The 23,612-nt window shown below is 41.4% G+C and overlaps 1 protein-coding gene across 7 annotated transcripts in view; it reads left to right on the top strand.

Moving 5' to 3' along the window:
- Positions 1 to 22,159, top strand: part of dst (dystonin) — a gene marked incomplete at its 5' end in the record, with an annotated part of 146,716 nt that extends 124,557 nt beyond the window's left edge. For 6 of the 7 annotated variants that reach the window (XM_080781613.1, XM_080781614.1, XM_080781618.1 and 3 more), the window contains 25 exons: positions 341 to 538; positions 1,365 to 1,493; positions 2,167 to 2,337; positions 3,852 to 4,007; positions 4,881 to 5,087; positions 5,728 to 5,847; positions 7,174 to 7,343; positions 7,688 to 7,847; positions 7,941 to 8,135; positions 8,493 to 8,621; positions 9,268 to 9,411; positions 10,083 to 10,271; positions 10,787 to 10,913; positions 11,109 to 11,275; positions 11,822 to 11,984; positions 12,631 to 12,785; positions 12,911 to 12,985; positions 13,244 to 13,261; positions 14,130 to 14,246; positions 15,670 to 15,787; positions 16,931 to 17,047; positions 18,055 to 18,248; positions 18,867 to 18,977; positions 20,402 to 20,528; positions 21,020 to 22,159. In XM_080781613.1, coding sequence (XP_080637739.1) covers positions 341 to 538; positions 1,365 to 1,493; positions 2,167 to 2,337; positions 3,852 to 4,007; positions 4,881 to 5,087; positions 5,728 to 5,847; positions 7,174 to 7,343; positions 7,688 to 7,847; positions 7,941 to 8,135; positions 8,493 to 8,621; positions 9,268 to 9,411; positions 10,083 to 10,271; positions 10,787 to 10,913; positions 11,109 to 11,275; positions 11,822 to 11,984; positions 12,631 to 12,785; positions 12,911 to 12,985; positions 13,244 to 13,261; positions 14,130 to 14,246; positions 15,670 to 15,787; positions 16,931 to 17,047; positions 18,055 to 18,248; positions 18,867 to 18,977; positions 20,402 to 20,528; positions 21,020 to 21,282 — 3,720 coding nt within the window. In that variant the 3' untranslated portion in view covers positions 21,283 to 22,159. The remainder of the gene's footprint in view (positions 1 to 340; positions 539 to 1,364; positions 1,494 to 2,166; positions 2,338 to 3,851; positions 4,008 to 4,880; positions 5,088 to 5,727; positions 5,848 to 7,173; positions 7,344 to 7,687; positions 7,848 to 7,940; positions 8,136 to 8,492; positions 8,622 to 9,267; positions 9,412 to 10,082; positions 10,272 to 10,786; positions 10,914 to 11,108; positions 11,276 to 11,821; positions 11,985 to 12,630; positions 12,786 to 12,910; positions 12,986 to 13,243; positions 13,262 to 14,129; positions 14,247 to 15,669; positions 15,788 to 16,930; positions 17,048 to 18,054; positions 18,249 to 18,866; positions 18,978 to 20,401; positions 20,529 to 21,019) is intronic. The other variant, XM_080781619.1, reaches the window with a different exon arrangement.
- Positions 22,160 to 23,612: the final 1,453 nt, after the last annotated feature.

Raw genomic sequence — 23,612 nt, 5'->3', positions numbered from 1 at the left:
CAGAAAGAATAAATGTATTCCAGAGAGAACATTCCGAAAGTGTTTATACAGGTATACTGGACACTAATATTCACGATTGAATTATTAAAAGAGGTTACACCACCCCTTTCCACCCGATTATTACCAAAATGACAGTCGATCAGACCGGATAGATCCTGGCTCTGCCATTAGTGGTGTTCACGTGTGGCATTTTTATTCTTATTGGGCTATCATTCTGATTATTAGCTGACTATTAGGGTCCACGTCAACATACCTCAACGTACTTGTCTTTATCCTTTCTGTTGTGTTTCTCATCTGTTTTGTGTGGCGTTCGTCATTTTTTTGGGGACGGGGGTTCTAGGTTCTCCATAATGATGTTCTGGCTCACAAGACCACAGTGGAGACGGTGAACAAGGCCGGCAATGACCTGGTCCAGTGCAGCGCCGGAGAGGAGGCGTCCAGCCTGCAGAGCAAGCTGGAGAACCTCAACCAGCGATGGAACTCCATCCTGGAGAAGACGGACCAGAGGAGGCACCAGCTGGACGGCGCTCTGCTGCAGGTGGATATAATATCAATAAAAATCACTTTTTATCTACCGTTACCCGAGCTCAAGGCTCTATCGGCGTGTTTTATGTCTTATAAATGAGGCTGTGATTGATTCTCTCTTCCCCCACAAGATGTCTCATGTCTAGAAGTTTGTTCTAGGTGATTGAAACGAGAGCTCGCCTTCACCCACGCTATCTCACATTCCAACCCCTGCAGCTTCTATTCATAACGTTGACATTTAGGGAGGTCCTTTCATGTATGAGGAATGACATGTGGATATTTTTATTTTAGGAATCCTACAAAGCTTTTCTGTTTTTTATCAAGCACCATCTGTCAAACTCAGGAGATATATTGGTGAAAAGCAGGAACGTTTTGATCATTTCTTAGAAGTTATCTCGTAAGAAGACGTAACTCTTTGCCAAAAAGTAAATCATTGCCCAGATTTTATTTTTTCTGTACATTGTTCTCACCACACACATATTTTATATATATATATATATATATATATATATATATATATATATATATATATATATATATATATATATATATAATATTGAGAACAATGTACAGAAAAAATTTAATCTGGGCAATGATATACTTTTTGACAAATAAGAATTTGCTATATATATATATATATATATATACCGTGTATATATATATATATATATATATATATATATATATATATATATATATATATTCCACATTTTTGGCCTTTGTTTACCTAAATGAATCCAGGGAATTAATAACATGACATTCTCTTCTCTATTGCTTAGGCTCCTAACAATGCCCATTATGACACCTATTGTCCTGACTCAGGTTGCATTGTTTTGTAGGCTCAAGGTTTCCATGGCGAAATCGAAGACATGCAGCAGTGGCTGAAAGACACCGAACGTCAGCTGTTGGCATCAAAGGCCGTGGGAGGCTTACCAGACACAGCTCGAGAGCAGCTTAACGCCCATCTGGTATGTATTTAACTATATGAAAGGCTTCATGCAGATGGCAGCCTTGTAAGGACCTAGCCATGCCCTCTCTCCATGTTTCATCTGAAGTGTGAAAATTATTAATGACACTGCAAAAACTGCATCCCCCTGGAAAGGAAAGATAACACACTACATGTATCAAAACTCTGAAAGTGTTTCAAATTGATTTAGACATAATGAATGAAGGAATGTTTTTCTCTTTTGTTTTGCTTTCCCCTAATAGCGTGACCCCTGGCACCCTCACAGCTAGCTTTCCACCGTTAGTGCCAGGGATCTGGAAACAAAAACATCTCTTTATCAACTTTAACCTCAGACATTAAGGCTTTAATGCGGGTGGGAATATGCTTTGAAATGTTCTCAGTGCGCCACAATACATGCATTCTGTTACCATTTTTGGTCTTGGATAATGGATACCTCTTGGATGAGGATATTATTTTATTGTAACATCACAAACACAGACAGTCCAATCATTACAACATATCTACGTATTTGATTGGCTGCCAGCAACACAAATCTGTAATACAGTACGTTACTGATTCAAGTCTGAATTGGTCTTCTTATCAAAATAAATGTACTGGCCCTCTCAGTTTTGTCATATTCGACAAGGACACAGCATCATTGTCTCATGAGTGGACGTCACATTGTTTCTTTGCAGGAGTTGTGTTCAGCCTTGCAGGCGAAGGAGGAGCTATATCAGAGGCTGATGGACAAGGGTCAACAGCTGCTAACCATGACCCCTGAGGGCCCGGACAGCACCACGGAGCAGGACCTCGCAAACCTCAAGGAGAAGTGGGTTTCTGTGCAGGCAAAGGTCGCAGAGAGAAAGGTACAGATTTTACTGAGAGAGCAGACAAAGAAGGAATTTGTCTCAGGTTCAAAGGATCCTTGGCTAATACGCCTTAAGCCTTAATACATTATAATTGCCCTCTATAACATACAGTATGTGAAAAATTAAAAATACCGATTTTTTTTCAGTTCATCTCGAACTCAAGGGGGACAACGCCCGTCACAAATTGACGATGTAATTTGTCCATGTGTGGTCCAGCCCCATGGAATGTATGGAATACATGTGCTAATACATTCCATAGGGCTGGAGTCTGGACCACACATTATTTCGGGGCGCACATTTGGTAGAAATAGCAGATCCACAAGCTTGTAGATCAGCGATTTCTGGCGAAGAGATTTGGTGGAGGAGGAAACGACAGCAGGTCCAAGTACAGTTGCAAACTCGGGTCCGCTTCCATGAGAATAAGAGGGCTTATAAGTGGTTAATGATTCACAACTCCTGGCGTGGATCCCAGTGAGCGATGGATGGCTGACGTGCACATTGGTCATGCCTACTGGATGCAGGGGCCTCTAATCCCAGTGGTGGTAATGAATGGTGTTAAACAGAGGATGTGGTCACACAGTACATCATAGTATGCGAATCACTGAGTCAGCACTCTGCACAGAACAAAGGTATTCCTGTCCTCTCTGCTATGTTGCTGTAGAGAGCAGATGAAAATGGAAGGAAGGAAATTAGTTAAAGCATTAAATGAGTTCAATATTTTGTCGCAAACGAAAGCACTCACTTTTTGATGTTTACTAACTCATTTCTCATTTCATCAATGAACATTGGGAAAAGTAAAAAATGTCCTACAGTAGTTAGAATTATATCACATTTTCATGTGTTTTACAAAGCACTTTTCCTGCCAGTAAGCCAGAAGGTCATAATACTTTTAATGCAGGCCAAGATTGATATCGCAACAGCCCTACCATACCATTGTACTCTGCAGGGAAATCTAGGCAATTAGTCTTGTAATGTTCTAATGTTCAATAGTTACTGTAATGTAGTGAGGATATTACACAGTTTTTTTCCCACCATTCCCTTGTGTGTTTGCCGCAAAACAGATACTATTTAATGGCAAGGCCATATTTAATGATCTAATTCAATTAAAAAGTCATCATTCTACTTTTGGTGCTCCATCACCCTCTCTAGAGATGACAACTTCCTCTGTTGGAAATAGAGGTCATTTGTGAATCAAACTGCAGTCGTTATTGTTATTGACGTGTGTTGTAGCAACCACACAGATTAGCAATATCAGGGAGCTCATTCACAATCATGACTGTAGATGTTAATAGTTGACTGTTAACTGCGTGTCTGTCAGAAGGTGGCCATGAAGTCTAGAGCCTGACCGATAATATGAGCCATTATTTGACCGTTCTGTCTTCACCAATTACACTTTTTATTACAAAAAAACGAAAAAGAAAATCGCAGAACTCCAAGCTCACAATCCGCCATGATGCAACAGGCTGTGAGTAGTTGCAAGTGGTTAAATAAAATATGGTTTGTCTGTACAGGTGAAACTGGAAGAGGCATGGTCTATGGCCACAGACTTCCATAACTCCCTGCAAGACTTCATCAACTGGCTGACCCAAGCTGAGCAGACACTGAACATGGCCTCTCCTGCTTCCCTCATCATGGAGACCATTCTGTTTCAGATTGATGAACACAAGGTAACGTGTGTACAGTGAAAGCACTGCAAGGCAGTGATGAGGACACGAGCCAGGCTTTTGAACAGTGCTTTACGCATCATTCGGTTAGGGCTGCAACTGTCGATTATCAGTTTTCACTATTTATTTTGTTTGTTTATTTTCTTTTAAAAAACATTACATACTGTATTTTACCATGCCCAAAATATTGATTCATTATATATATATTTTTTTTAAATAATCTTTTAATATAGAACTGTTAGTTTGATTTACTGTACCCGTACAATGGTTTAGGTGCTAACATCTGTATGATGGTTCTACAATCATTACTTATACTGATAATGTTTGTGTGTACATTAGTTTCTGATCACCAGGGGTCCTTGAAGGTGCTCCAGGGGTCCCCAGCTAAATTTTTGATAGTTAGGTATCAAATGTAACCCCTTGAGATTTTAGAGGGGATCCTATGCCTATGTAAATGCAACCAAAATAAATCCGTAAGGCACATTTGACCCCAGAAAACATGTATTACATTTGTATGTAGTGTACTCTGCGTCTGTGATATATGAATAATTGTAAATAATCTTTACTTGGGATGTCCCGATCACGTTTATTTGCTCCCGATCCGATTCCGATTTTGAGCATCTGCCGATACCGATTTTCCCTGATCCGATATTTATATTTTACAGAACACATTTATGCCATATCACAATACTACAATAGGCAGTCTAATATCATGATATGGATATAATATTGATAGTAGTAGGGATGTCCCGATCACGTTTTTTGGCTCCCGATCACGTTTCCGATCATTTGAAAATGACGTGACCGGCCGCGATTCCCGATCACCCGATCCGATCGGAAAACAACCCTAATCTTTCCACCTTGTTCCATGGACAGATGTTCATCACGGAGGTGAACTCTCACAGGGAACATATCATGGAGCTGGACAAGACGGGCACACACCTGAAGTACTTCAGCCAGAAGCAGGACGTGGTTCTGATCAAGAACCTGCTGCTCAGTGTCCAAGGCCGCTGGGAGAAGCTGGTGCAGCGCTCTGTGGAGAGAGGTCGTCTCCTGGATGACGCCAGGAAGAGAGCCAAACAGGTACTTCATGCTGAGTGGGTTCTATGTGTCCGGTACCAGGAAGAGAGCCAAACAGGTACTTCATGCTGAGTGGGTTCTATGTGTCCGGTACCAGGAAGAGAGCCAAACAGGTACTTCATGCTGAGTGGGTTCTATGTGTCCGGTACCAGGAAGAGAGCCAAACAGGTAATTCATGCTGAGTGGGTTCTATGTGTCCGGTACCAGGAAGAGAGCCAAACAGGTACTTCATGCTGAGTGGGTTCTATGTGTCCGGTACCAGGAAGAGAGCCAAACAGGTACTTCATGCTGAGTGGGTTCTATGTGTCCGGTACCAGGAAGAGAGCCAAACAGGTACTTCATGCTGAGTGGGTTCTATGTGTCCGGTACCAGGAAGAGAGCCAAACAGGTACTTCATGCTGAATGGTTTCTATGTGTCCGGTCCGTGGAGGTGTTGCCAAAAAGACTTAATTTTATTTATTTATTATTATTTATTTTTTGTAATAGTTGTAACTTGTGATCTATTTTTGAATATCCATATCAATCAAAGTATAAAACAGTGCTCGAGTGTTTATTAAACGGTGTCAGGCACGAAAACAAGTGGAATCGTTCCTTTGTGCGACGATGGTGTTCCACATGGTGCTGATCCCCTCGTCTCCTTCAGTTCCATGAAACCTGGCACAAGCTGATGGAATGGCTGGATGAGTCCGAGAAGGCCTTGGACTCCGAGGTGGAGATCGCCAATGAACCCGACAGAATCAAGACGCAGCTGGCCCAGCACAAGGTGACCCAGGGCAGGCTGATCACTGGCTACTGGTCGGGTGGGCGGGTGGGGGGGTGGTTGACTGTACAACAGCTGTCTGCATTCCTCTGGCAGTGTCTAATTCAATACATGAAAACAACGGATGCATGCATGTGGTACCATTTATCACAACTATTAATTATTACAGCTGCTGCTTGGCTTCCCCTACTGCCTTTATAGTTTAATGTACGAGGAAGTAAGCATGACTATTCCAACTGTGATAGCTATTTATAGGAATTAAGAGCGTATATGGAATAATGTAGGCTAGGGCATTTGGAAGTGTTCTACACCTCTCTCTCTCTTGTATGTACAGTGTACTTGTGTATGTGTGTGTGTGTGTGTGTGTGTGTGTGTGTGTGTGGGGAGAGACTAATCTTATCATAATCCCTGGATGAACGGAATGGATTAGGGGCGTGCCTGCTGCTGGATACTTTTAATCCACAAAGAGAAATGCTTTGACCCCCAATGCCTCCCCATTACAACATACAGTCTTCTTAATGGCAGGCAGTGCACCCAGGAATCAATAACGGGGTGACATTTTTGTAGGCCAACTAGGAGGTTACCTCTGACATGACGGTTTCTAGTGCACATTACAGTTTTTTTTTCTTTATTTTTTTGGGGGGTGGGAGGGGGGGTTGGATTAAGGTCTGCAGGTCACAGACAAGGTCAGGGAGAGAAGAGACATTGTGGGAGTCAACCCAAGGTTAGGAGGGGGAAGAGGCACACCACCTACAGCACAGTATGTTGACACACTGTAGTTTGACAGCAGAGCTAGCAGCAATGCAGAGCGGATGGCAGAAATCCGGGAGTCCCAACTTGGTGTCGGCTAGACTGTACTCTCGCATCGCATTTTATGAATCCTATTTATTAAAAAGGCCTAATGGAAGACCGGTGGACCACATAAGATTAGTCACACTCATGTTACTATGACTCTATGATAAAGAGATCTCCATATTAGGGCATATCGGTTAGATCGGTGGTTCAACGTAGGTGTGAGGGCCGCATTGAACTTCAGAAAGTAAGCTCTGTAGCAGAAAACATTTCCTGTGGGGAAATCTTCTGAAGGATCTCCTTTCAAACTCAGAACTCAAACTTTAGAACAACAGACTGTAGCTGTCTGTTGGACATGGCCAGCGTCTACAGCTCCTACTGTAAGATTATGCCACTTGCCTATTACACTAGTTAGGTGAACTAATATCAAATGTCTGACAGCTGTACAGCTGTGTAGTCTGTCAGCTATAGTATGTTTCACAGATGGATTGTGACAGTAGCACTGGTGCAATGACAATGTTTCTCACACACACACAGGAATTCCAGAAAGCGCTGGGGAGCAAACACTCGGTCTATGACACCACCGCTCGAACAGGACGCTCCCTGAAGGACAAGACGTCCCTACTGGATGACACTCAGAAACTGGACGACATGCTGAGTGAACTGAGGGACAAATGGGACACCGTCTGTGGCAAGTCGGTGGAGAGGTGTGCACAGGCCTTACTTACATCTTATGATTTGGTTTTTATTTGTCCTACTGTGTTGATATTATACCACTATAGTTTTGTTATGATCTCTTTTGGTCCCTTTTGTGGGCACGTCATAATAGGCAAACATTCTGAAAAAATAGCTGATCTACGAGCTCGCTGTGAGCGTGTAGATCAGTTTGGCAGTTTTTGCCAAAGATATTTGGTGTACTTTAGATGTAAAAGGGGAGGGGACAAAGTACAGACCCCATGTCAAGTACTCGGGGCTCCATGCAATTGCATGGTATGTGTCATGCAATAAACCGCCCCTGAGCTAACTATTACTGTTTTGTGCTTTTGTCCAGACAAAACAAGCTTGAGGAGGCCCTGCTGTTCTCGGGACAGTTTACAGACGCGCTCCAGGCTCTCATCGACTGGCTCTATAAAGTGGAACCGCAGCTGGCTGAGGACCAACCAGTACATGGAGACATAGATCTGGTTCTCAACCTCATCGACAGCCACAAGGTAGAATGCTACAACGTGATGAACATCTCTAGTCCATACTAGTCGATGTCCTATACATGTAACTATAATATGCGCTGTGCTTGTGTTCGGTAGGGCTTCCAGAAAGAGTTGGGGAAGAGGACGGTGAGTGTTCAGGCCCTTAAACGTTCAGCCCGGGAGCTGATTGAGAGCAGCCATGATGACTCCTCCTGGGTCAAAGTGCAGATGCAGGAACTGAGCACGCGCTGGGAGACGGTGTGCACTCTGTCGGTGTCCAAGCAAAGCCGCCTGGAGCAGGCCCTCTGTCAGGTAAAACACGTACCAAATGTATAATCACTTTCAGAATAGAGACAGCATGAAGTCTGTTACCTCACCTGACTTTGTACTGATACAGTACAGTACTGCATGTCCAATATGTGCATTATTATGTGAACCGTAGTGTTTGAACCAGAACTGATTGTCGGCCATTTTATGAGTTTTTTCAAAAACGTTTGGCACTGTCGCTGAAACGGTTAACGCTGAATTCACGCTGACTAAGCGGCGAGGTTCAATGTCTACTTTGGCGAATCCCCCCCCAAAATAATTTGGGGGGGGAGTCCCACTTTTGTAACCACTGGTGTATGTGAACTAGGCTGGTCAATGAACAGACTGTGATTGTGATCTCAGGCGGAGGAGTTTCATTCCACCGTTCACATCCTGCTGGAATGGCTCGCGGAGGCGGAGCAGAGCCTGCGTTTCCATGGCAACCTGCCTGATGAGGAAGACGCCCTCCGAACACTGATAGAGCAACACAAGGCAAGAAAAACCCTTGGACCCTTTTCCATTTGTACACTGAGGATTTATCATCAATTAACAAAACAAACAGATGTCCTCATGCATAATTTGGGGAACGTGAAGTGGCTGTATTCTCGAAAGTTGTCTAGCACAAACAAAATGTAGAGGTCACCAATATCGGTGTAACATGAGTGATGATGATACTGCCAGCAAGCAAAGCAGGGGGGGGAGGACTTGTTTTTTGTGTATTGGCAGAATCTGCTTTATTTGAGGTTGTTTATGAATTAATGATAGATTGCTATGCAACCAAAGTTTCTACCACTTTAAGCAGTGTAAATAACAAAGATTCGTATGGGTATTATTTTCTTTTTTTAACGATGTGGTGAAATATGCTTCCATTCTTTTCTCATGAGGTATTTCGAGAAAAGTGTTCACACTGAATCTGTCAGTGTGAACACTGACAGATTCTACAAATTCACATGTTAGCCAGTAGAGTAATGGCTTATATTATACTCCATGCTGATGACAGACTTTTTTCTTAGCCGTGATCTCATCCAGTTCAAAATAGCCTTTCTTCCTAATATTAAAACAGAAACAAATATTTTGCCTCATGGTTACGCTGTCTCAAATGTAACGTTTCAGTTTTTCTGCTTTAATAATTATGAAGGAATTCATGAAGAAACTGGAAGAGAAGCGAGTGGGCCTGAACAAAGCAACCATTCTGGGGGAAGCTATCTTGACCATCTGCCATCCAGACTCCATCACCACCGTCAAACACTGGAACACCATCATCAAGGCCCGCTTTGAGGAGGTCAGTTGACACCTGTCTGCTTTGTACCCTGCTCATCCTGTTGAACATGGGCACAATATGGGTTTTAAAACAAGTTCAAAGGTTTTCGTGTGTGTGTGTGTGTGTGTGTGTGTGTGTGTGTGTGTGTGTGTGTGTGTGTGTGTGTGTGTGTGTGTGTGTGTGTGTGTGTGTGTGTGTGTGTGTGTGTGTGTGTGTGTGTGTGTGTGTGTGCGCGCGCAGGCTACTATTTGGTAATATACGGTATATATATATATCGGTAGTAAATCAGTAGTTTTCGTGCCAAGGACCCCCAAATTGATTTGGCTGTGGACCCGCATCTGAAAATGTTTTGTGCCAGGGACCCCAGAACAAAACATTTGTCTAAAAAACCCACTTGTTTCGATGATATAGTTTTTTTCAGCGGTGCACACCGCTCCAATGACTGGCTGCGTGTGCCCCCCGTATGTATGTATGTCTGTCTGTCAATAAAAGTATAACTAACAATAATAAAACTGTACCTATCATAATAAAAGAATAGTTGCACTGCTCAGTTCGCACAGGTGTGATTTTTCAAATACTGGAAAAACGGAGACGATGAATCCATCTTCTAGTGCGTGCCTGATCACAGCGAATGGACTTCCCAGCTTTGATCTGTGTGTGCATGTGTGTTCTCTTTTTTTTCTGTGTACCAGGTTCAGGCTTGGGCCAGGCAACATCAGCAGCGTCTGGCTACGGCCCTCACTGAGCTGCTTGCCACGCAGGAGCTTCTGGAGGGGCTGCTGAGCTGGCTGCAGTGGGCTGAGACCAACCTCAATGACAAGGACAAGGAGCTCCTGCCACAGGAGATGGAGGAGGTCAAAGCCCTCATAGAAGAACATCAGGTACAGTACAGAAGACATCACTGGGGTGTCGTTTTTACAGTAATGCTCACATAGTTAGGTTTGGTCTCAGGGAGGGAGGTTGATAAACAACCCAAAACGCACATCCATAACCTTATGCTGGGTGCCGGATCAATATAAGTGATAGTTCAAGACAAAAGAGTCCGCACACCATTTTCTGCTCCCAGAAATATTGGTGTGCAGACTTTTTCTTGAACTTGGTCTCAGAAAATACCTTTTTATTATAATAATTTGCTGATGAAAGATGAATTTCTCTACTATACCTTTGTCCAATGTCTCAATCAAGTTTGGCAATGATTTTCCACCTCTGTGCTTTTTCAAATTGGACATTGGACCATGGACATTTTCTGTAGTAGACACAGCAGTCAGCAGATAGTCATGTATTGATAGACAGACCTTTAACAAATAATGCAAATAATACAAATAAAAAGTATAAACAGTTTAAGTCTTCATTATGAAATACAAACTTAGAAACTTATTGTTGCACAACCCTGCAGATGTTCATGGAGGAAATGACCAGGAAGCAACCTGATGTGGACATAATCACCAAAACACACAAGAGGAAAGCGTTGGAGCCCCAGATGCAGTCGCACATCCCTGTGCTGGAGAAAGGAAGAACTGGAAGTAGGTGCCACGCGAATACCTCATAAAGACCATGACCTGAGCCATCTGCCAGACTAGAGCACTGAGTCACAAACATCCTCATCCTGTCTTGTTTTCCATTATGGCCACTGTGTGGGGTGATGTAATTTCTAATCTATCGCTGTGCTCTCTTCTTCTTGTTCTACCTCATAATGGTTTGTGTTTTTCCACTTAAAGGAAAACGTTCGTCCAGCACACAAGCCATGTATCCATCGTCTACACAAGCTCCCATTGAGACCAAGAACCCCAGAGTCCACTTACTGGTCAGCAAATGGCAGCAGGTGTGGCTGCTGGCGTTGGACAGGAGGCGTAAGCTCAACGACGCCTTGGACAGACAGGAGGAGGTAATGGAGCAAACCCCATGACCCATCAACATTGACTTAGTTACCGTTTGTATGTAAAGAATCCCTCCTCAAGCTTGTTGTATGACAAATAACGGAAATAGCAGATCTACAAGCTCATAACAATGTAATGCTTAGAGAGCTTTGCCATTTTAGCTCGTTTTTAAATTAGGATTTTTAAATGTAGTTATTATCAAAGATGAAAAATGAAATAAAAAAAGTATCAGTCTACATTTCCCAAAAGGAAATGCGTGTATTTAATTCAGTCTGACCAGCAGCAGAAAACATGCCGATAAATACAAATGACCAGAGGGTGGAGATGGAAAGCAGAGGCATGGCCCCCTCCCCCGTCCCAAGCCCCCTCATCAAATTAAAACCTATTTATCGACCCATCATCACTGACTTGGTTATTATTGGTATTATTTCATCGAAATGCTTTGCAAAGATGCCGTTTTCTTAGTACATGAAAGCACATTTTCATAAACACATAGTGAGAGGTCTGTAGTTGTCTCGTTGACTCATGACACATTGTCCTTTTTGACCTTCCAGTTGAAGGAATTTGCCAACTTTGACTTTGACGTGTGGAGGAAGCGATACATGCGCTGGATGAACCATAAGAAGTCCCGTGTCATGGACTTCTTCCGTCGAATTGACAAGGATCAGGATGGCAAAGTCACCAGACAGGAGTTCATAGAGGGCATTCTCTCCTCTAGTAAGTAAAGTTAATTCAATTTATTTTTGTATGAATATGAATACAGGTGTGCCTTGAGATTTTGAATTGGGTACAAAAAATGTGAACTATACACTTCACTGTACTGCACTGCACCGTACTACACTAACCCAAATCTAGAACAATGTGCCTGTGTCGGGGGCACGGTGGCACAGTCGGTATTGCTGTTGCCTCACAGCTAGAAGGTCCTGGGTTCGATACCCGCTGGGGACGATGTTGGCGCTGGGGGCGTGTTCCCTCCTCCATGTCATCAGTGCCCATACCCGAGGCGGGGTTGGTGAAAGGGCCTTTCTGTGTGGACTACCTCCCCCTGGCCAGCTGGGGCGCCTGATGGAGGGGAAAGGAAATACTCAGAATAACGTGTTCCTTCCTCACGCTATGTCCGGCCAGGGAAACTCCCCCCTATCACGTGAAAAGAAGCAGCTTGGACTCCTCATGCATAGAAGGAAGCATGAGGTCAGTCCGCTGCCCCCCCAGGTTGGCAGAGGAAGTGTAGCGCCCAGGATTACATTAGATAATTGACACTGGGTGAAAGAAATGGGTTGCAAAATTATGCGATTAAAAAAAAAAAGAAGAAAAAAAATGTGCCTGACTGCTTCTCATTACTTTAATTCCTGCCCCTTCCCAGAATTCCCCACCAGTCGCCTGGAGATGAGTGCTGTTGCAGACATATTTGACCGGGATGGTGATGGATACATCGACTACTATGAGTTTGTGGCAGCTCTACACCCCAACAAAGAGGCCTACAAGCCACTGACGGATGCAGACAAAATCGAGGACGAGGTAACGTAAACTTGTAAAGTGTCTTTGACCTGAAATGGAAATAATTGCTCCTAGATAATGGATCTGATAATTGCAGCAAGGCGACATGATTCCGGCTAAATTAAGTTCTCTTGTTGTTTTTTTAGGTTACACGTCAGGTGGCAAAATGCAAATGCCCCAAACGGTTCCAAGTAGAACAAATTGGTGCCAACAAATACAGGGTAAGGTCATTCTATCCTCCCGCTATTATTACCTGAAAAAATCACTGAAACCTTAGAGACGCATCACATGTTCAGACAAATAATAGTAATATGATGCATATCAAATGTTTTATTTACACCATGATACACCTGATAGTATAATGTTACATTATTCAAAACATTGTGAGGGTAATATAAGGCAAGCGTTTTTTGAACAACAATAATGCTTCATGGAGAAAACAACCTAATAAATGTTTGTATTATTCCTCACATCACCAGTTCTACCTTGGAAACCAGGTACATGTGACTGCCCACTTGTTTGGTGTCTTCTTAACGTGGTTGTGTGTCTAATCAAGCCTTATTGGTATTTTCATTTTACCATGTTTGTTTTCCTATTAACGCTCACTGACGTTTGCAGAATGGAACTCAGAAGTAGATCAAGCACAACAAAATGATCACGTTCACTGCTCTCAAGATTAATGTAATGTCATATTTCACAAAGACTGGCCACTTACTGTAGCCATATTATGAATGAAATGTAATCATAATAGGAATGGCTGTATAACACAGTACAAATGTCAAATCACCTTTGTTGAGATGACTGTTAAATTATCACTTTTTCTAGCGTCAAACAAAAGCATCACAATAGTATTTTCTAATTACTGCATCTGCTTTTGAGTTTCAGGACATAATACTCTTGAAGTAGGAACATGACATGTATTTTTAGCCCAGTAGTTTGGAATACAATGCTTTATGTGTGCTTGGCTTCGCTGCTTTGACATCATGGGAATGATTTATCTCTACAATGGCTGACATATGTTTGTGTAACTGACACTATTAATTTATGTGATTTTTTTTTAAATAGTTGGGCAACCTTGTGTTTTTCCTTTTCTTTTCTTTTTTTCTTATGAATACGTTGTTTATTTGCTTATTGAGTTGACAATATTGCATGTTGCAATGTAGGATTCATTACTGGTTTGGGGATCTGGGCCACATGCTTTCTGAAGCTTGCTGGTTTAAGAGTAGTAGTAACGTTACTGGGAGATGTTGGTGAGCTAGACTGGGCTAGTGGTGAAATAACTCCAGTAGTGTGTCACTCAGTATATGCACTAGTTTTTATAATGCTGTATTTCCCAACAATGAAATGAAATCATTCTTTTAACAGTTCGGTCGGGTTCACTGCTTACATGACTCCTTTATCGGCGATGAGACAATAGCAAACAGGGAATATCAAAATCTAAACCCTCACCAACACGTTGACGTTTTGGAAAGCTGTATTCTGGTAAATAGTTATTCTTCAGCTGTTTGTTTATTTTGTGCCTATTTTATTTGAGATCATTATTCAAACTCCATACTGTTCTTGATCACGCAAATCACCAGTGGCATTAATCATTTAGTAAAAGAATCATACAGAATTCAAAGTCTGACCAGTTCAGGGGAGATAACAGGCACCTGTGGAAGGGTCATCCGTGTTTGGTCATGTCTTGCGTTGGTGTTGGTGATGAGAGCCATCCCTCATATGTTGTGCTTGGTGTGCATTGGTCATGCATCAACGACAATGCATCCTTTGAATATCCAGTATGATTCCTCCTAAGTGCAACTAATTGCGGAGTTGCAAGAGATTGCTGCCTGATATGTTTGTTTTGATCCATGTGCTGTTGTCATGATGTGAACATTTCTGACAGGAAGCATGCGGCCGTGATTGTTACGTGTGCTGTAATGATGTTGTATGTCGTCTTAATGCACAGTCAAATCCAACTGGCTGACTTCTCTCATCTTTCATCTCATGAACTTGGCAATTCACCTCCAATATCTATCTATCTTACAAAGTGTCTCTGATGTTTGCCTCAAACATTACTAATTGATACAGAATTCCAAAAGCCTCTTTAACTCTTTTTGGATAGTGAAGGCTAAAGAACATAACAATAGAGCCCCCTGGTGGTATGATGAATTGCCTTCAGTCTAATGTTCTTTCTTAACAGGCTCACCCTACTCTACTGTAGGACCTGTGTGTAGATTACAGTCATAAACTGGAGCCAAATACTGGTTTCGGGGCAATGCCACCTGGATCGAGAATATACTCTAAAATCTTTTAAATATTTTGTCCAATTAACACAAATGTTATGATGTTGAAATTACAGTTCCCCCATAATCCCTTAAGACTACACCAAAGGTTTATGTTATACTTTTATTAGGTTCTGGATCATTGTATCATAATACTTATGTACCACTTGACTAATACTGAATAGATTTTCACATCACATAATTTCCAGTTATACACTATATTCACACAAACACATTGAGAAGGAAAAAAAACAACAGTTGGATTGACCCTCATGTAATTTGTGTCTTTGAGAATGAACTTGATGGTGTTGTGTCAAAATCCTCCTCCTGTCTACATACTATCTGCAATAGAAACAGAAAATCCTAAATTACATTCCTAAATGTCTTTGAAAGTTGTTCATCCCTGCATGAAAATGACATAATTCCTCTGAAACATTATAATGTATCATAGATACTGTAAAATCTAAGCTAAATCATAGTAATGAAAAATCAACTGCTCCAAATCAGTCTAGTTTCAAGTTTTTTGCATACTAGCTTCCCAATCCAGACACAGTGAGGTGTACAAACCAAGTGTGTGGGGTGACATTTCAAACTTTGCCCTCTGCCTTGCTCCCCCTTCCCTCCCTCCCTCCCTGCTGTAGTTCGGAGACTCCCAACAGCTCCGTCTGGTGCGTATTTTGCGCAGCACCGTCATGGTGCGTGTGGGGGGAGGCTGGATGGCTCTGGATGAATTCCTGGTGAAGAATGATCCTTGCCGAGGTAAGGTCATGACTTCACATTGCAACACACAGTGGTGTAAAAAGTAACCAAGTACATTTACTGGAGTACTGTACTGTTTCCAGATGCTTTTACATATAATGGAGTAATTCCAATTCTCTGTACTCTTACATCTACTCCGTTACATCTCAGAGGCAAATTATACGTTTACTCCAATACAGTTATTTGACATTTTTGCTTACTAGCTACTTTGTAGATTTTGATTATTATAAAACATATATTAACCACTTTAGCGCTATATACAGTTTGTCCATTTGAAAATAGCCGATTTGCTATTTTCAAAAGATTTTTGTACATTTCAAAACTTGTGAAATGAGACATTCTGCGCAATGAGTAGTTTTACTATTGGTACTTTAAAGACATTTTATGCCGTTACTTGTGTACTTTTACTCACATACATTTTTAATACAAGACGTTTACTTGTAACAGAGTATTTCTACATTGTGGTATTGATACATGTGAGTACTTTTCCCATCACTGATGACTTCACATTGCAACACAGAGGTGCTTCAGTGCAAATTGCAATACATGCCTGGTTAACAACGTTGATTGCATTATTTATGACACTATGTCCATTAAAGACAGATTTGTATTTTATTTTTTTATGTGTACTGTTGAAGAGTTGAAATGGTCTGTTCATTATTAACTAATCTTGTTTACATTTTAGGAGGGTAAATACTGTATAACCATTAACCATAAGCTTGTTCTGATCCTTAAAAGAACACACTTCCTAGAAATGTGTTAATTATTATCTACCTGTATTTCATATAGGTGACTGTATTGTTGTACTATAGTCCTTTGATGGTTTTTTGTGTACTGCATTGACTGGAGTCCCCCAACTCCGATATTGTCTACTTTCACTGGTTGCTCACCCAAGAATAGGGGCACTACGGTTCCTATGGTTAAACCAAATAAAATACAATGGTATAGGCACTGTAGATACCATTTTGAGGATAACACGCTACATTACATACATACAGTATATGTGATTAACGGTAATAAGTGAGGCTCTGTTATGTACGTTTATTACTGCGTCTCTGTTTCTACTTTCATAATGAATAGTGATTTTGTGTCTTCTTGCTAAACATTTCGAAAGTCATTTCTGTGTTATATCATTTCTTCCAGTTCATCACCACGGGAGCAAAATGTTGCGCTCGGAATCAAATTCTTCAATCACTCAGTCTCCTATAGGTTGGCAAATCACACACTTTCTGTCCTTGCTCCATGACCCCACTGACGGTGGTATGTGTGTCGGCACATCCGGATGAGTGCTTGTGTTTTGTGATCTCACAGAGAATGGTGTTCCCATAAAACCAGTCCATTCACAGTGGAAATGCATTTCACTGTGGATATGATGGCATGCATGCTGTTCAGTCTCATCATGTTGTTGAGTTGCTCAATACATCTGTGGATCCAAACCTCACTCACACTCTCACACTCTCTCTCTCGCTCTCGCTCTCTCTTTCTCCTCTCACTCAGCATGTCACAGCAGTTCTGTGCACAACTTCTTTTTGCAGTGTTGTTTTCACATTTTTGCTTGACAATCACACTGTTTTATTAAGATAATTTATGGTATAAATGACTCAACGAAATTGCAGGTCTTACTAAGGTTGTAATACCGGTATACACTTTTTGGTGATGACAAGTTGCTTCGGCAAGGAGTTAAAAAAATAATAATAATTGAAATGTCACTCACAATCTGCAATGATTATTAATTGGATTGATGATTCGAGGTAATGTAATGAACGATGATTATTTTGTGATGTCATATCTGACTGTTTCCTCCTGCAAATAGCATTTTCCATTCTGTTCTCAACGATATCATGTAGATTTGGACACCGATTTATTTGGATTTCTAAGCTCTTACAAAACCAAACAAAGCAGCATTGCTTGTTTTGGTTGATGTTTAATGTGCTACACAGCTGCAGCCATGTGTTGATGGCATTCTGTTAGAATGAAACTGCATGTGTTTTACCATTCACTGTGTTTCATTATTTGCATAATCCCACATTATCAGTAAAACCTGGGTTATCCTTAGTTGCGCACCAACAATAGCCAATCTACAAGCTCGCAACGCTTGCGCAACTAAGTATAACCCAGGCTTTACCCACATTTGTTTTTATTCATTCTAAATACCCAGCTTTATATGAAGCAGAACTTGGCTGTCCATCCACATCCATTCAAACTGTAGTGTGTTTCTAACTGTTAGTTATTACAAAATAGTATTAATTCTGAATATCATCTCTTAGCTAAAGGCAGAACCAACATGGAGCTGCGGGAAAAGTTCATCGTCCCAGAAGGAACCACACAGGTGATGGCGAGCTTCCGCTACCGGGGTCGAAGGTCACGGCCGTCGTCCAGAGGATGCTCGCCGACCAGGTCCAACTCCAGCCACAGCTGCACTGCACCCCCGGCGAACCCAGTGGTGACCAGTACCCCCAAAGTAAGTCATTATTCCACTCTGAAGCAAGTTACTGTATGTTGTGGTTTCAAGACTGCAGGCGCCAAGTCATAAGTCATCAGTCATACACACCAATATTCCCAACCATGTTTTCCTTTAATTGTTTCTGTTTGTCCTCCTCGTTTCATTTTGTTGTGGTTTTCTGTGTTGTAGTTCATGTTCCTTCACTTCCTGTAGTTTTTATTTTATTTTGTATTCTTTAAGGGGGATGAAACCCTATGGCAGATTTTGTAGTTTGTTTTCCGCGTCAGGTTAAAAACTATGGTAGAGAAAAAACATGACAGGCTGCAGCTAACATAATAAGGGATATATTAAATTTAGGTGTGGCATTATTGTCTATTGCCTTTGCTTGTTAGGGCTAGCTGATCTAGGGCCAAAATAGGAGAACTCCGGTCAATATTAGGGTTTAAGTGGCTTTTTTGTTTTAGCTGCGGTTGCATTGCGAACTAGGCTGCAGTGTTTCTAATCTAAACTATAGTTTTTTTTTACCGAAAACCAGAGAATAAACTACAGACTCAGCTTACTGTTGGGTTTCATGTCCCTTTCAATTTCTCCATGTGAATCCTTGTCTGTGTGTTTTGATTTGCCGTTGTTCCTCAGACTTCCCAACCAATAAGCCGCAATTATGATAAGCCATGGCTTACAAACAGCAAACCCTCCAGTCCTCTTAAATCGTCAGACTCCTTTGAGAGCCAGGGTTCATCCTCTGAGGTATAGTGAACAAAGAATAAAACGTCATGTGGGAAACTGCCAATGTCTTACCTAACAACTGCCTCCTTCCAGCCAGCTGAAATCCAACGCACCTCTGTAAACAACTGATATGTCATCGTCGTGCTTCATTTCATTTTCCACATTTGCTCTGCGATGACAGATATTAACCACACTAAGCCCTATGTACTTCGAACAGGAATAATAGCCGATCTATCATGCTCACAATGCGACGCGTCGAGAGTTTTTAGATTGGCTGTTTTAGCTATTAAAATTAAATCATTTGAAAGATTAAAAAAATATATTTTTTTCTTTTTGAAAAGTAAAAAAAAAAGTACACAAATTTACATTTAAATAATATAAATAGAATGACATACACAAAATAGGGTGAAAGTTCCGTGTTTCGTCTGATGACGACAGACATTACAAAGTTGTTTCAGGGGTTGCGTGGTACTGCATAGAGATTTCAGTTGGATCGGTAAGCACTAACATTATCAAGTACTAACCGAGTGTCTACCATAAGTCTTTGCCTGATAAACTAACGTTCCCGTAACACAGCATATGAACTGAGATTTTTTAATGCATCTAATATTGCTTATCAATTTGCTGAGGATATTAACCACTTGAACCCCAGCACTCATGTTCTGGGGAGAACATTAGCTAAAATGAATAGCTGATCGGAGCGCTGTGAGCTTATAGAGATTTGGTGTAGATGGAGCCAACTCAGATCTTGGCGGGTTAAGTGGTTAACTACTGTGCATGAGAAGAAATTATAAAGCCTGTGGAAGAGGGTTAAAGGGATATTTCACTTTCAAACATATTTGGGTTAATTTTACTCTTTTGTGAACACAAAATATTTTTTATTTCCCTACGAGGGACAGGTGCTTTGGATAAATGGAAAAACTGGAAGAGTAGGAAAAAACTAGAATCCCGCACACTGTCTTCACTTACATAATTTTATTTAAACAGCAAGGTCAGACCTTCATCTGGCATTTTTTGGGAGGAGGTAAAAAAATCAGGGCCTCCTCACATTATTAGAAGGAGAATATCAGTCACCAGAACCATGGGACAGATGTTTTTCTAACATGGTTAAAATGGAGTTTGCAGTTACAATGGGTGTGTATAGGAAGTTAAAGTCTAAAATGAATGTCAAATCTAATCTAAATACTGAATCAAGCAACTTAAAAACTGTCTTTGGTGTCTTCCCAGAAGCCCAAGTAGACTGTAAAATTACCCCAAACATGTTTGAAAGTGAAATATCCCTTAAAAAATAAAAAAAACGGTTGCAATCAAGGTGTTTATAATGTTCCAGTTGGGTTCCAGTACAGTACATACTTTTGCCATGAAGGAATGATTCTTCTTTCATGTTGAACCAAGCGACTGCCATTGGTATCATATGAAAGTAATGGAAGCTCTGTGTCTTGCAGAGTACACCGGTTCAGGGCAGCAAACTACGTCTTCCTGGATACTTGTCAGGAAAAGGCTTCCAGTCTAGTGAAGAGGGAACCTTGATCAGCGCTGCTGTGATGAAGGCCCGAGCACAGACGATAGGAGGTGAGTAACTCTCACCATCATGATATCATATTTATTTTGTATTTTTTTGAGAGAAAGAAAATCATATATTGGGCATGTGTCCATTGATAAATAATACAATAGATTGTAATGTGTTATTAGAACTGTAGTAACGGTTACCGCACTGGGTACTATAAGTGGGTGGGTACAATGGCTATTGCATTTCCGGGTGGGGAAATGTTCAGAGGTCTATTGGGTGGTGTAAAATGAGAAGACATTCCACGCCATCTATGGACCTCACTAATCTCTGAAGAAGTGGGGCCTATCGGTATGCGAATGTGGCGAGCCTGAACAGACTGCCGAGCACATAATCAGAGGCTGCCCCCTATACAGCACACCCTCAGATGCTAGCATTTTCGACTTAGGACCGGAGACGAGGGCGTGGCTGCATGACGCTCAGTTGGCCATCTGGCATCTGATAATATACGAAAGAAACAAATATCTAAATTATTTCTTGTAATCTGTTTCCATAGAGTCTAGGAAGAACAACAGTCGACCAGGAAGTAAAGCCGGCAGCAGAGGAAGCAGCCGCAGGGGAAGTGACGCCTCCGACTTCGACATCTCAGACATCCAGTCGGTGTGCTCAGACGCTGGATCCGAGACCGTCGGAGACTGTAGCCGAGCGACGCCGCGCTCCACGCCAACCCGCCAGCAGGGAGGCAAACCCTCCAAGATCCCAACGCCCCAGAGAAGAAGCACGCCCACTAGCAAGCTAGCCAAAGGACCCAAACGATAATCAGTGATCTTGGAAAAAACAACAACCACAAGGTCACTCCTCAAGACAAAAAGTAGACTGGAGATACTGATGAACTTAAAAGACTGCAAACATGTTGAGTGTTATTTAAATTGTCCATGAAGATGTAAAATATTCTGTTGAGAGAAAATATGGTTTAATATTATGTGAGAATGGGATGTCATTGGCCTTGTGTATTTGTCTTAATGTATTTTATTTGTGAATAATGTCAAGTTTGGTATTACTTTATTTTATTGAAGCGAAACCTGAAGAGGTTTGAAAAATACGAAGGAAAGAGCAGAACTTGGGAGAAAAACACTGTACGGTAAAACATTTGAACACTAATGAATGACAGTGTGCATAGGGTTGCACTCTAAAAAGAAGCCTGATTTCTGCGTCGTCATAATGACGGAGCATGAATCGGGCATCACTGAATGTACTGTAATCATGTCTGTAATGCTAATGTGTGGGGTAGGTGGTGCATCGTGGTTCCCTGAGAAGCACTGCATTTAACTGTATTTAAAATTATATGATATACACCCGACGTGCATTTAAAGGGCAATACATACTAGTAAAGTCTAGTAAACGCTGCAAAAATAACAAACACTACTGAAGGCAATTTCACGCAGAAATCCCTTTATTGTTTAGCTTTGCAGTCCTCGGCAAATGCAGCCCCCCCCCCCCCCCCCCCTTCTTTCTTTGATCGGTTCACGGCATCATGCGCATATTGACCTTGAAGATGTGACACTCCAGCCCTAAGTAGACATTCTTTAGTGCATCCATGTCAGTGTATGATTAATTTTGGTAGAGCTGAAATGATTACTGTAACATATTTGTAATAAACCTGCTTGCGGAAAGCTACCAAGTCATACTGATGAAATGTAGTCCACTGATTTGTCTGTTCATTTGCACTCTCTCACTCTGTCTCTCTCTCACTCTGTCTCTTTCTCTCTTGTCCACTGATTTGTCTGTTCATGTGTACTCTCTTTCTCTCCCTCTCTCTCACACATATGCGTGTGCGTGTGTGTGTGTGTGTGTGTGTGTGTGTGTGTGTGTGTCAAGGACACATGTAAACACTCATGTCAAGGACCACCAAATTATGCATGGCCTGCAGGGAAGATGTTCCCTGAAAATATTGTCTGCAAGGGACTCCCATTCCCATACAAGACAAGTGTTGTTTATATAATGTTTCAAATATATTATATTATATATTTAAAAATATATATGTAAATGGAAGATCTACAAACTATACCGATCTTGATTCTATAATAACTCAATTGCTCATTCCTGCTCTCTGTATCTGTCTTTCTCTCTAGGGTTTGAGTGCGTGTCTGTGTATCCGTTCCTGTTTCCCATACTGCATGTGTGCATGCATGGCGTAGGAGGAGGGAATCGAGGCAGGATTGAGTAATCTATGGATTATGGCTGGTGAATAGAGTGAGACTGAAAGCAGCAGTCATCATCGGGTAATGTGAGGTCACTGGCTATAATCCCCTGTGAAAGTCCTGCAGTGTAATCTAGGGCAGTAGTGAATTTAAACAATGACGTGAATGTGCATACTCAAGGGGGAAAAGACCGACACATCATCGGCATATCAATTATACATTTATTATAAATTATAAATATATTGGACTAATTCACTTAAATTGAATTTACCTTATAGTCCTTATTCTCCAATCCAGTCAGTTGTTCTTCATTCAAAGGCTGCTCAGCTCTGAGTGGAATGTTTGCAGGTCATGTGGGGCCTAGCTGTGACATACCACATCTTTCTCTTAAAACAGTGCATAACTTCCCTGGGAAACCCATCACTGAAGCACTACTGTATGTCTGCTCTTTGGAGGAATCACAATGTTGTTACAGTAGTATGTGCAAAGGAAACTTTGTAACGTGCTACTGTAATTAAAATAAAAGGTACAATATGAGAAAATATGTATAAATTGCAAATCTGTAAACTAGCATGGCCTGCTTGTTTTGTAGGGTGTGTAAAAGATGTTTTTAAAACTACAACTTATGCCTTATTTTATATTTTGTTGTATCGCACAAACAAATAATTGCAGGCTTAAAATGTTTATTCTGAGCTTGTAGACTGGCTATTTTGAACCTTTTTATTTTTGAAAATGTTCACATTTAAATGACACCCAAGTAGCCACGCCTGGTTGAAAGTAGATAAACTACCTTGCGAAAGCATCCAGGCCTTTGCTTCTATTTTTCCCCCTTCTCACAATAAAAGACATATGCATGTCAAAATGAATGGCCTGCTATTCTCCCCGCCCTGTTACTTTCTACACATGAAATATCTTGTTGCTGGACTTTTGTACCTTATAGTGAAACGG

The sequence above is a fragment of the Protomyctophum bolini genome (assembly GCF_963924005.1).
Source record: "Protomyctophum bolini genome assembly, chromosome: 14".
NCBI lineage: Eukaryota > Metazoa > Chordata > Actinopteri > Myctophiformes > Myctophidae > Protomyctophum > Protomyctophum bolini.
The sequence above is the reverse complement of the archived record's forward strand: the minus strand, read 5'-3'. Positions and strand labels throughout refer to the sequence as shown.